The 13,936-nt window shown below is 45.6% G+C and overlaps 1 protein-coding gene across 1 annotated transcript in view; it reads right to left on the bottom strand.

Moving 5' to 3' along the window:
* The window catches only part of DNAI1 (dynein axonemal intermediate chain 1), a 297,103-nt gene that overhangs the window by 143,339 nt on the left and 139,828 nt on the right, over positions 1-13,936 (bottom strand). The window contains exons 17-18 of the mRNA XM_065598665.1: positions 4,219-4,367; positions 3,393-3,492 (exon numbers count right to left, since the gene is read on the bottom strand). Coding sequence (XP_065454737.1) covers positions 3,393-3,492; positions 4,219-4,367 — 249 coding nt within the window. The remainder of the gene's footprint in view (positions 1-3,392; positions 3,493-4,218; positions 4,368-13,936) is intronic.

Here is a 13,936-nt window from a genome sequence, read left to right on the forward strand (position 1 = left end):
ATGGAAAGATCTTGTGGCACCAACATTTAGCTAAATATAAGGAACAACTGGCCAGCTGGTAGAGCTCTGACAGAGACTCTGACACAATCTATGAGGATTAAACCCCTCTGGAGATAGCATGATCAAGAAACTGAAGGGAGCCAAGATCTGGTGTTACACTCTCTTCCCATTAGAACACTGCCCTCGGCATATCGCTGTCACTCGGCTGCATTCATCCGGAGACATCTACATCTCATCGCTAAAGGTTACGTGGCAAAACAGCGATGCTTTGTACTCACAGGCATCAGCTGTGTATTCAGTTTGTGCCAGCATTCAGGCTGAATGAGGTACCCAGAGTGGAATGCAGCCAGGCCTTCAGGGCTCCCACACCTCTTGGGGAAAATGCCAGGGGATCTTTAGAAACAGCACCATTTCCTGAAGGCTGCAGCATCTTGGGTTTTCCTTGGCGGCTGCTTCAGTATGGACTATATTTGACATTCCCAAGCTTGTGAGATGTGCTAAGTCCTCAGCCTCAGCTGGTACAGTGGCAGGGCTTCTAGGCTTCACCGATAGATCAGTGAAATTGATTTTTCTTCTATAATTTAAAGGTTAAATTGCAATGAAATCACTGCTAATGCTGACTTGATCATAGCAGTCGAGAAATCATAGAGCCAAGTTCTCTGCTGGTGCAATCTGATGGAGCCCAACTGACTTTCTACAGTACTCTGCCAACTGACACCAGCAGAGAATCTGGCCCACGGCTTCAGAGCAATGGGGTCTTAAAGTAATATAGAAGCACTAATGAATGATGGCTAGCTAAGTGTTGCAGGCAGTCTGCCAGGACTGAATTAACTGTACGAGATGCTAGATGGATGGTTGGGGGCAAAAAATATATCTCCCATCAACTCAACATTAGGATTATTCTAAATACTTTGTTATAAAGTCATTATTCTTGGAGACATCCACCCCTGAGCATGATGTGAAAAATACTAATTTCATACCATTTAATTATAGCAAAGCTGCATTGGCCAGCGCTGGGCACATTACTATAATGGATTTTTTTGTTATTAACTTTTGCTTCCCTGTGTCCTGGAAGCTCTGATCAATAATGATCGGATGCCAGCTGTATGAGGTTTTCCCATCTGTAGAATGGGCATAATAGCATCTACGCACAGGAGTGCGGATTAGTTAATGAGCCAGTTTCAGATCTAGTGCAAGTAGGTGCAGCTCCCAGGGAGGCCACTGGCTCAATTCGGTGGGAACAGAACTGGGTGCGAGGTGGTTAGAAATTGGTCAGGAAGATGATGTAAGAGGCAATGTACTTGTATCAATGTGGCGTTCAGTAGGATTCAAAGGGAGTGAATTACATGCTCAGTGGCTGTAAGAGAAAGCAGGAAAAGTAACTGAGAGGAAGGTATACAAGAAAGCAGTCTGCTTACCCCTCTGGTTTACCTTGCCCTGCATGATCCCCAGTGCTCAAAGGGCTCCATTCATCCCTAGATTAAGAGGGTGTTGTGACGTTGCACTCCATATGATTTTATAAAAATATGCCAATGAGTGTGAATATAATGTAACGGGAATATGCTTCATGCAAAAGGTCACTTGTAAGGTATCATTACAAAGTTTATAATCTACTGAGTGGCGTCATCCTATTTGTATGAATGTGTCATTCTTGTATCTCAAACTAGGAATATGAAATATAACTCTGAGGTCCTATTGTAATTATGCAAAGTGTGGGCCATTCATGTTAGTTTGGAATCTTGATGGCTCCCATTAACAAGGACAATTGACTGTAGATGGCTCTGTTTGCTTGCAAGCCTTTCTGTGAGTTAGGCCGGGAAGAATGAAGGCTTGGGGTCTCATAGGACATGTGACCATGTCACCTGGTACTGGAATCCATCTTAAACCTGGTGCTTTTCCATTTAGGAGGAGTGGGGCCCAGAGAGACAAAAGATTCCCGCCTTGTGCCAAAGCTATAAATGGGGGTCGAACAGAACAAAGGGGGCTGCAGTCATGTGAAATCCCCTGCTTTTCACCTAAGATGCCTGCTGGAACTAACAAGAACTATACCAGGAGAAAGGATTGGGCCTAGACTAGGAAGGAGTCCAGTCTGTGAAAGAAGCTTATTGGAACATTTCTGAGGGTGAGATTTTATTTGTATTCAGTTTCCTACTGTATTAGGCTTAGACTTGCATGTTTGTGTTTTATTTTTCTTGGTAACTTACTTTGTTCTGTCTGTTATTACTTGGAACCACTTAAATCCTACTTTTTGTACTTAATAAAATAACTTTTGGCTTATTAATTAACCCAGAATAAGTAATCAATACCTGGGGGAGCAAACAGCTGTGCATCTCTCTCTATCAGTGTTATAGAGGACGGACAATTTGAGCTTACCCTGTATAAGCTTTATACAGAGTAAAATGGATTTATTTGGGGTTTGGACCCCATTGGGACCTGGGTGTCTGGGTGCTAGAGACAAGAGCACTTCTTAAGCTGTTTTCAGTTAAGTCTGCAGCTCTTGGGGGACATGATTCAGACCTGGGTCTGTGTTTGCAGCAGGCTAGCATGTCTGGCTCAACAAGACAGGGTACTGAAGTCCCAAGCTAGCAGGGAAAACGGGCTCAGAGGTAGTCTCAGCACATCAGGTGGCAGTTCCAAGGGGGTTTCTGTGACCCAACCCGTCACAGGTGTAATGTTCTTGGCTTCAATGGGAGCTGCGATTGCTTATGCCTGGGGCTTGGTCCCCAAAGAACTATACCCCATGCTGATCTTGCACATCCACTGAATGCCCAGCAGAGAGGGCTAAGAATGCCACGCGATGGAGAGGGTACTCCCCTCCTGTCCGTGTCAGTCCCTATACGTTGTATACAGAGAGAGACACATACATGCCTGTTTTATCCTGATGAGATTGGCGTGGCCACATCGAGTTATGCACCTGATCCCTAATGTCCCCCAAAGGGCGCTTGGCGTCCATTTAAGACCAGCTGAGGAGTTTGCACTGCTGTGCAGAAGAAACCTTGGATGTCTGCTAAAGATTTCTGGCCTGGGTGAGCTTGCTACGGAAACGGAGTTGAGGTGCCTGGGAAACAATGGGAAGTGTTGCTGGCCTTGGCTTCTACAGCACTGTTGCTTTAAGACGCCAGTGTGCTATGGAGTCGGGGGTGGGAAGGGAGAGATTAAGGCTGCACAGGGTCAATATCCACCAAAGTGTTCCTGCTCTCCCTGGACAGAGCCCCCTTCCATGCCAGGCCCCCCACCCCCAGACTAACTCACATGGCAAATTCCGACTCCTCCATCCCAAATGAAGCCGCCCAGCTCACCCCACCAGCAGCCTGCTGTCAGCTGTGCTGCCACTTCTCTGTCCAGGATATTAGATTCCTTAATCCCCTCCCAGTTCAAAAAAAGCCTCTTACCTTCCCATCCGTGGTGACCGCAGCAAAGATAGTGGAGGAGTAAGGGGCCCAGGCAACATCCCCCACAGCAGAATTCAGGTCAAAGATGAACATCGGGGTCCTGGAAAGAAAGGCCTGGGGTGAAGAAGATCTTGTCCGATTACATGTCACTCCCGAAGAAGACATTCAAGACGAAACCCTCTGATGCTGTACCCCAGGCAGCCAAGAAGCAGGGTTAGGGGATTTTGTGTTTGAGAGAATGAGGGAGCTATTGTGGGAAAGTTTGAGTGAATGTTTGAATGGGGTGAGATTAGTGGTCGGTCATCTCTTCCTGCAGCGAGTTTGCTAGGCTCTGATTGGCTAACAGTATCATTGCTCCAGTGGGACACAGCGCGGATGAGAGGTCCTGGTTGCAGAGGGACAGTGGATCTCTCAGGTAGCCGGATCCAATGCCACGCAGGGCTTTGAAACACCAGGGCAGCCACCTTGAACTGCAGGGCCCTGTTTTGACCTGTGTGGCCTGGATCCAAGCCAGAGGGCTGGTACCTGGTGTAGGTCTGTTAACGTTTTTAAATCATGGCCTGCAGGGCATCTCACCCTAGTCCTAGATACACTTACGTAGGCAGCAATCCAGGGCTGTACCTGCTCTTATTACTGAAGGAACTGCTACGCTCAGGAAAAAGCAAACAAGGAGGGTAAGAGAGACTAATAAGCAATAAATCCACCTAATGGTGAAACTGTAACCATAGATTTTAGCAGACAAAGCTAGCTGCATGGTGTATGTTTATATTGTGAGAGCATCAATCACACTTTCCCGCTGCCAAGGCCAGGACGCAGCAAGACTTACTTTATGGTGTGGTCCCAGATCTTGACAGTCCAGTCAGAGCTGCAGGAAATGAAGATTTTCATGTGGTAGGGATTCCAGCTCACTGCGTCAACAGCCATGTGGTGAGCATCAAAGGTGTCCAGAAACTGGCTTGAATAGGATTTTGAACACTGCAAAGGAACCAGGGATCACCAATAAGAATCATTTGGCTGCTCTAGAAGGGTGGTTCTCCACCCTGGAGGCATCTCCCTGCCGCTTCTTTAGGGGGGCAGGAGTTGTGACCTTTCCTACAGGATTGAAGCTTCATTTAAAACGTTTCTCTCTCCTTTGGTATGGAAAATAGAGCCCTTCTGAGTGTAACAACTTCCCGCTATCTACCATGATTCTAGCTGTCAGGGAAGTTAACCTGAATGGGAATGCGCTGGTATTTTTAAACTTGAAATGTCTGCTTTGCTGGATACACTAAGAACATAAGAACATAAGAAAGGCTGTACCAGGTCAGACCAAAGGCCCATCTAGCCCAGTATCCTGTCTACCGACAGTGGCCAATGCCAGGTGCCCCAGAGGGAGTGAACCTAACAGGCAATGATCAAGTGATCTCTCTCCTGCTGTCCATCTCCACCCTCTGACAAACAGAGGCTAGGGACACCATTCCTTACCCGTCCTGGCTAATAGCCATTAATGGACTTAACCTCCATGAATTTATCATGTTCTCTTTTAAACTCTGTTATAGTCCTAGCCTTCACAACCTCTCAGGTAAGGAGTTCCACAAGTTGACTGTGCGCTGCGCGAAGAAGAACTTCCTTTTATTTGTTTTAAACCTGCTGCCTATTAATTTCATTTGATGACCCCTAGTTCTTGTATTATGGGAATAAGTAAATAATTTTTCCTTATCCACTTTCTCCACATTACTCATGATTTTATAGACCTCTATCATATCTCCCCTTAGTCTCCTCTTTTCCAAGCTGAAGAGTCCTAGCCTCTTTAATCTCTCCTCATATGGGACCCGTTCCAAACCCTTAATCATTTTAGTTGCCCTTTTCTGAACCTTTTCTAGTGCCAGTATATCTTTTTTGAGATGAGGAGACCACATCTGTACGCAGTATTCGAGATGAGGGCGTACCATCGATTTATATAAGGGCAATAATATATTCTCAGTCTTATTCTCTATCCCCCACTGCGACAAATCCATCGAGGTCAGTGTTAATATCTGAGTGTGCGTGTGAGAGCAGGGTCATAACCATCCAATCCCGGCTCTTTTAATGACAGAAGCTATAGTGCCGTGATGCACATAGAGGAAATGGGCTTGTCTGCCTTGGGAACAGGGTTTGTGAGTAGTTCTGGGTGGGACTAAAGCTTGTGGCTTGTCCTCTGATTTGTAAATATCTGGGTCTAGCAAGCCTGCCACTGATCAGTACTCAGACTCTCCTGCTCTTTGGGGCATTCCTAGCTGGCAGCCAGACACTTTAGTATCCACTTTGCTTCTACTAACTAGTAGAGAAACCCTTCCCTGCCCCATCAACATCCATTTAAACAGAGCGTGGCAGCCCCCAAATTGTGTTACGGTCAGGAAGTGACAGGTTCATCGTTTATTAAACCAGAGGATCAAGCCCTGGATTGGAAGTTTGAAGAGCCGGTCTTAGTCCCTGCTGTGCTATGTACACTGAGTGGTCTTGGAGGAAGTACTTAATAACGGATCACCTAGGCGTAAATATTCAAACGTAGGTGCCTGCAGTTAGGTCAATGGCAGCTGTTGGCAGTCAGCACTTGTAAGATCAGCGAGGGTTACTTTGTTGCCAAAATGTGGATTTGGGGTGAACTTTAAGGCCACAAGTTTGAAGATGTTGACCCTAAGCCAACAGGAACAATCACCCTGCCTCACCTTGCAGGGGATTGTGAGGATAGATTAGGTACGGTTTGTGAAGTGCTACAGAAATGTGACGTATTGCTAATTAGTCTTGTTATTCTTTTACTGCTAGGGATAGATCTGGACATCACGGGAGAAAGCAGCTGTCTTTCCAAACTTCCATGGATTCAAAAAGCTAAAACGGGGAGGAATCATTTGAACAAGAGCACCAGCTCCTTAACGCTACTGCCGGACGAGCGAGGACACATTTGCAAATTGCTCTTGCCGCCTTGAGCTGACACATTCACATACTGCTGACTCAGGGACTAAATCTCAGGGGGCTGATGCCAAAGGCACAAATGATGAATTATTACATAGATCTGCCAGCTGCTTCGTACATGAAGGGCTCACTCCGAGGTCTGCAGTGGCAGTGCAAGTTTACCACCCCAGGGAAAGCAGAGCCACCGGCAGAGGTGGACTTTAGCTTTCAGTAACTGCTGCTGTGGGCACCGGTTCAAAGACACCAATATGTGAGGGTCATAAAGAAAAAGAATCACTTAAACCAAAAAGAAAGTCCTTCACACATAGCTCTTCCTCAGAGGTGGTCGATCTTTGGGCCTGTCTGCATGAAACAAAAAGCATTGCAAGAAACCACTGGTTGGATGGTCCCTCCCAACCACATTTCACATGAGCTTCACATCTGCACATTCCTCCCAAAGCCCTTGTTCCCAGCATGGGCATCAGCAGCCCGAGAATCCACGGGTACATGCATGGTTGTAATGCAACGTGCAGACCTATTGTACAATGTTGGCATGTAGACAAGCTAGACACTGCAAGAATGAGGGGGACAGCCAGCCAGTTCCTGCTGGCAAGGTCCCTCGTTGAGGACAGGCATGGTGTGGCCTTTGAACGCAAGTTGAGTGATATCTGGCGAGAGCTCTGCGTGGTAGGAGCTGGCTGTTTACCCACAGGCATTCTCATCAGCTATTATACGCCATGGTTACACAGACCATAAATGCCAAACAACTCCAGGGGAGCAGTTACCTTGTGAATGACAGGCTGCAAAGTGCAGAAGTTCTATGCTGCAGGCTGTGTTACTTTCCTAAGCCTCGTCTACACTAGCAAATTGTCGGCTTCACTATGTTGCTCGGGGGTGTGAAAATCCACCCCCCCGGGCGGTGGAGTGAAGCCGACCTCACCCCCAGTGTAGGCAGCACTAGGTCGACAGAAGAGGTGGATTACCTACACCGATGGAGAACCCCACCCGTCAGTCTAGGTAATGTCTACACGGACGCACTACAGGGGAGCAGCTGTGTTGCTGTAGCATTTCAAGTGTAGACAAGCCCCTAAACAGGCAGGCTGAGCTTTGGTTTTCAACATAGGCACTGAGTTTTTCTTTTCCCCAGGGGTACTCCACTATGCCTCTGCCCCGATGCCCCGCCTCCACTCCACCCCTTCCCCAAGGCCCTGCCTCATCCTGCCCCTGCTCCGCCCCCTCCCACAAATCACCGCCCTTGCTCCACCCTCTTCCCCCAAAGCCCCACCCTCATTCTGCCTCTTCCCACCCCCGCTCCACTCCTCACGCCCCCAAGCCCCTCCCCCAGCCGTCCAACAACTGTTTGCTGGCACCTCCAATCAGCTAATGGGGGGCACCACCAAACAGCTGTGGCTGGTGAGTGCTTAGCACCCACTATTTCCCCCCGCCCCCATGAGTGCTCCAGCCCCAGAGCACCCAGGGAGTCAGCGCCTATGGCTTTCCAAGTTAATGTTCCCACTGTCTGGTCATTTCCACGTACTCTGAGACAAAGGGCCAAATTCTGCCAGCCCCTGCGCTGGGTAACAAAAGGCTGCTGGGCACCTCTTCCCTATTGCACCAGTGCGGGAGCTGGACACAGGACAAATCTAGTACTCTCCCAAGCACTAGCTGCATGGCTAACAGCACGACATGGCTGCAAGGAAGATGGCCAGCTCTCCTCCACCCTGCTAGCATCGCAAAACCAGTGCCGGTGAGCACATACGGCACCTTTCCAAAGCAGCTATGACACTGCTGCTGTATGCTCTCCCTCAGTGGGCCCTGAGCTCTGCCCAGTACCCAGCGGGTGCCTGAAGTTACAACCCTGGCCAAAGATTATTTCATATTCCACCATCTTATCGGAACAACGAATGCCCACGGGAACGACACCAGCTAACATCTTGGTTTTTAAGCTGACATTCAAAAAGAGGGGCCAGGTGCCATTTCTGTTCTGCTGCTGCTGTTTTCATGAGGAAGTGTAATTGAACCCATGCAATCTTTCACCTATTGACTATTGCTGAATTTATTTAGAACCTTCAGTTATGATAACAGCCACTGTAACCCCAATTTGCAAGTGTGGGTGCCATTGTACAAGCAAAATCTGCACAAGTGTTGCACACACTAAGCCTCCAACTGCATGTGGTAAAGCGCAGCATTGCTTAGCACACTGGACTAGGTTCCATTCCCAGCACTGCCTCCGTCTCTGTGAGGTCCTTGGAATAATCACTCAATGGACTTCTGAGCACCAGTTTCCTCACCTGGAAAATTGGGATAATAATATACACACATGGACACACACACACACGCACGGACACTGGGAGACTTATTTCATTAACACCTGAGATCTTTCTAAGGAAACTAAACTCATCATCATTGTCTGCATGTGCAAAACACTTAACTGTATTTGCAACAAGGGTGTACATTGTGTAGGTTCAATTTAGGATCCCATGTTTGCAAATACGGCCCAGTATGCCACCTATAAGGTTCATAATGCACATCACTGCCATAACAAATGCTGAATGCATTCAGATTAGAACCAGAGGCTTGCTAAAGTGTTATGGGAATTTAATTCTTGCACTCCAAAGACTCCAATTAATCAAAATTACAAGGCTTAACTCAGTTTCTTACAAAGTCACATTCACCGTTTGGGTACTCAAACTTTTCTGCACTTTCAGCGCCTTCACACAGCAGAAAAAGGGACATGATTAATTAGTATTAAATATTCGTATTGCACTTGCTCCTAAGGCTCCAACCCGGACTGAGGTCGTTAGACCCTAGCCACACAAAAACACGGCACCTGCCCCAGAGAGATTCCTGAATTCAGGAGAATGATCATTATTGGGTTACCTTGGTTTATCAGTCAGTGTCATCTGCAGTTTGCTAATATGATGGTGTACAAATGCTCTCTCACTGAGCTGGTAGTTCTGCATATTGTTATATGGCTGGAATTTGCTTTAATGGTCCATGCTGTATCAATGCTTCATGCTTTTTAACATTCAGTCGTAATGGGGATTTGTATTTGGTTTGTTTTTGAAAGCGACTCTGCTGAGAAGAGACAAATAGGACCTGGGTAATTTGAGAGGTGAGGGAAGCTACTTTATTCAACTCTCATTGCAAGTTATTGACTTGAAAGACCCTTTATGTCTCAGAATTTTAATCAACCAGAGTCTTGACCCAGGGCTGTCTGGATCCCATGGAAAATTAATATTCAGAGAAATATTTTTGGAGATTCTGTCTAGACAGAAGTGGATACAGTTTTGATCAAAGGAACAACATAGTCATCGCTTTGGGAGGCGGTTTTGAGGGTCGGTGGTGTCTTGGCCTACAGGGTTGTTTGATGGGGTATGCGAGACTGGTCTAGGCCTGTAGCATCAGGCTCATATGAGACAGCCTTTTCTTTGGGCATTTTTCCTGTCTCATTAAGGCTTCAGCCTCTAATTATAAACCTGCCTCTTTAAGAAACTCCCGTTTCCCTCAGATTTGGGTTGTTGGAAGGAGTTCGTGACCACACCCCTGGCAGGCTCCTTCCAGGCCTTGTAAACAAGAAACCAAGCAGTCTTGTGGCCCTGGCCCTCACTGAGTGCAGCACTCAGGCAGAGACAGAGCAGTTCATTCCCCGGGTTCTCCTGGCCTCTCAGCCAGGCTGGCTCTAGCAGGCTCTGCCTCCACTGCTCCTTGGGCCAAGAGTAGAGGGAGGAAAAGTCCATTCTCCTTCCCTCGCAGAGACCCTCCAACTGGGAGGACTCTCTCCAACCGGCAGGCAAAACAGGCCGCAGGGAAGAACCCTGCCAGACTTCTGCAGAAAATTAGCCCCTACCTCCCTGCTCTAGTGTGTGGTATGTCTACCCCCTCTGACCTGGCTTCTTCTATTGGACATTCATTACAATACATGCCAGTTTTACTCCAAAGCAGTGGTTCCCAAACTGGGGTTCGTGAACCCCGAGGGGTTCACGAAATGTTGCAGGGGGTTCTCGGGAAAAAATTCCCCAATGGTGGACAGAGCTGTCCCTAGGGACCCCGGGCAGCATGGGGCCAGCAGCTCGGAGCCCCATCACACTTCAAGACTCCTTATAAGAAATGAAAAGGGAAGTGGATTTTTTTGCTGTTTTTTTTAAATGAAATAGGCAGCTAGTATTGTTTTTAAAATGATTATGAAGAACAAGTTTAAGCTTTGTTGTAATGTGTGTTGTTTGCCTGGACTGCTCAAGACCTGAATGCTTGTGTAGGAGGAACTCTTTGAGTTGGCTTCTTAAATCCCTTCCTGCTGTTTCACATCTGATACTCCTTGATGAAACATAGGAGCCTTGTCTTAGAACAGGCTTATTCAAAGTGATACAAGCTACCAAACTGAGATCTTGGAAGAGTGTTGCCGTTTTCATAATGCAATAAAAATACTGTAATGATTAATAATAATTAATAAATTGTGTGTAATAAGCATGTCAAAAACAAATTTTATATTTCCAAGATCACTGCTTTTATAATTAATACTCAAGTAAAGGAGAAAATCCCTAGAAATATTCATTTTTAGGAGGGGTTTCATGAGACTTGACATTTTAGTGAAAGGGGTTCACAGGTTGTTAAAGTTTGGGAACCACCGCTCTAAAACATCTCTTTCGTGGATTTTTGTTCTCATTGTAGATTCATATAGATTCATAGAGTCATAGATTCTAGGACTGGAAGGGACCTCGAGAGGTCATCGAGTCCAGTCCCCTGCCCGCATGGCAGGACCAAATACTGTCTAGACCATCCCTGATAGACATTTATCTAACCTACTCTTAAATATCTCCAGAGATGGAGATTCCACAACCTCCCTAGGCAATTTATTCCAGTGTTTAACCACCCTGACAGTTAGGAACTTTTTCCTAATGTCCAACCTAGACCTCCATTGCTGCAGTTTAAACCCATTGCTTCTTGTTCTATCCTTAGAGGCTAAGGTGAACAAGTTTTCTCCCTCCTCCTTATGACACCCTTTTAAATACCTGAAAACTGCTATCATGTCCCCTCTCAGTCTTCTCTTTTCCAAACTAAACAAACCCAATTCTTTCAGCCTTCCTTCATAGGTCATGTTCTCAAGACCTTTAATCATTCTTGTTGCTCTTCTCTGGACCCTTTCCAATTTCTCCACATCTTTTTTAAAATGCGGTGCCCAGAACTGGACACAATACTCCAGCTGAGGCCTAACCAGAGCAGAGTAGAGCGGAAGAATGACTTCTCGTGTCTTGCTCACAACACACCTGTTAATACATCCCAGAATCATGTTTGCTTTTTTTGCAACAGCATCACACTGACGACTCATATTTAGCTTGTGGTCCACTATAACCCCTAGATCCCTTTCTGCCGTACTCCTTCCTAGACAGTCTCTTCCCATTCTGTATGTGTGAAACTGATTTTTTCTTCCTAAGTGGAGCACTTTGCATTTGTCTTTGTTAAACTTCATCCTGTTTAACTCAGACCATTTCTCCAATTTGTCCAGATCATTTTGAATTATGACCCTGTCCTCCAAAGCAGTTGCAATCCCTCCCAGTTTGGTATCATCCGCAAACTTAATAAGTGTACTTTCTATGCCAATATCTAAGTCGTTGATGAAGATATTGAACAGCGCCGGTCCCAAAACAGACCCCTGCAGTACCCCACTCGTTATGCCTTTCCAGCAGGATTGGGAACCATTAATAACAACTCTCTGAGTACGGTTATCCAGCCAGTTATGCACCCACCTTATAGTAGCCCCATCTAAATTGTATTTGCCTAGTTTATCGATAAGAATATCATGCGAGACCGTATCAAATGCCTTACTAAAGTCTAGGTATACCACATCCACAGCTTCACCCTTATCCACAAGGCTCGTTTTCCTATCAAAGAAAGCTATCAGACTAGTTTGACATGATTTGTTTTTCACAAATCCATGCTGGCTGATCCCTATCACCTTACCACCTTCCAAGTGTTTGCAGATGATTTCCTTAATTACTTGCACCATTATCTTCCCTGGCACAGAAGTTAAACTAACTGGTCTGTAGTTTCCTGGGTTGTTTTTATTTCCCTTTTTATAGATGGGCACTATATTTGCCCTTTTCCAGTCTTCTGGAACCTCTCCCTTCTCCCATGATTTTCCAAAGATAATAGATAGAGGCTCAGATACCTCCTCTATTAGCTCCTTGAGTATTCTAGGATGCATTTCATCAGGCCCGGGTGACTTGCAGGCATCTAACTTTTCTAAGTGATTTTTAACTTGTTCTTTTTTTATTTTATCTGCTAAACCTACCCCCTTCCCATTAGCATTCACTATGTTAGGCATTCCTTCAGACTTCTCGGTGAAGACCGAAACAAAGAAGTCATTAAGCATCTCTGCCATTTCCAAGTTTCCTGTTACTGTTTCTTGTAAATCGACCTCACTGTTAAAAATGTGTGGGTTATTTCCAATTGGAAAAACAAATCAGATTTCTGTCTGAACTTGATACCTACTGAAGTTACAAAGAACTTCTAAGCTGTCTGGAACTGAAAGAAGTCGGCAAGTATTTCCCCTCACTCTCCTATTCACTGAGGCTGCTTATTACACATTTCAGAATCAAACACTCCTGAAAAAGGTGAAGTCTGACTGTCAGCGTGAAAGTTTTGAAGACGAGGAAGAGGATGATTAGACCCAAACTGAGACTGTGCGGAATCTGTTTCATCTTCCAGAATGATGTCCCAGATTTGCTTAGTACGTTTTTCTCCTATTTAGTTGATGACAGAGGTGTTCTCGGGAAGTTAGTAGTAGTATTAAGTTGTGATGGTAAAACAAAGAATCTATTAACACCAGCACAGGAATATTGTTGTAAGACAGCTGGCTATAGGGTTACAAGACATTGCTATAGAATACGGAGAAGGAAAAAGAATTCATAGAGGCTACAGCACTTGTTTGTAATGTTAGCTAGCAGCATTGCAGCTTGCACTAAACACATAGCCCTCAGAACTCTTCCATTTCTCCCTACACAAGTGGACAGTTATGGGTGTCTTCAGAATCCTGGTGGGTTTCTTTAATTTACTTACAGAAACGCTATGTATGAAGGTAGTATAAGAAACAGTTTTGTTCAAAGGGGGCTTATAATGGGGAACAAACAGTACAAATCAAATAGGCAGCAACCATCTTGACAGCCTCAGGCAGATTAGGACTGAGAAAATTCAGATCTCATTAGAAACCGCTGAAAAAAATCGAAAAGGGTTCAGAGGTGTTTGCTGTTATTTATTATGAGCCAGATCCCGAGGTGCGACGTTAGCTTTTTTTAGTCCTTTCTCAGGCAAACTCTTTCTGAAAGGACTAAGTAAAACCCAAGCAAAGACTTTGGCTAGATCTCTCTCTTTCTCCAACTTATTCTAACTGTATCACTGCAGTTTCTCTTGACACACACATTGGCTGAGCGCTAATTCTATCAAGACTCGATCTCATAATTAATGTCACTTTAAAATACTTGCTCAGAACTTGCAGGGCCTGTGTAACTGCAACTTTTCTTTCAATACACAGAGCTGAACAATTCATAAAACAGTGGGTAATATGCAAAGAGGCTGTTTTCCATAATATGTTCATATTAATGCAGAAACAGTTTGTCCTCTATGTAAAAGGGCAG

Source organism: Chrysemys picta, chromosome 6 (genome assembly GCF_011386835.1).
Source record: "Chrysemys picta bellii isolate R12L10 chromosome 6, ASM1138683v2, whole genome shotgun sequence".
In the NCBI taxonomy this organism is placed as follows: Eukaryota; Metazoa; Chordata; order Testudines; family Emydidae; genus Chrysemys; species Chrysemys picta.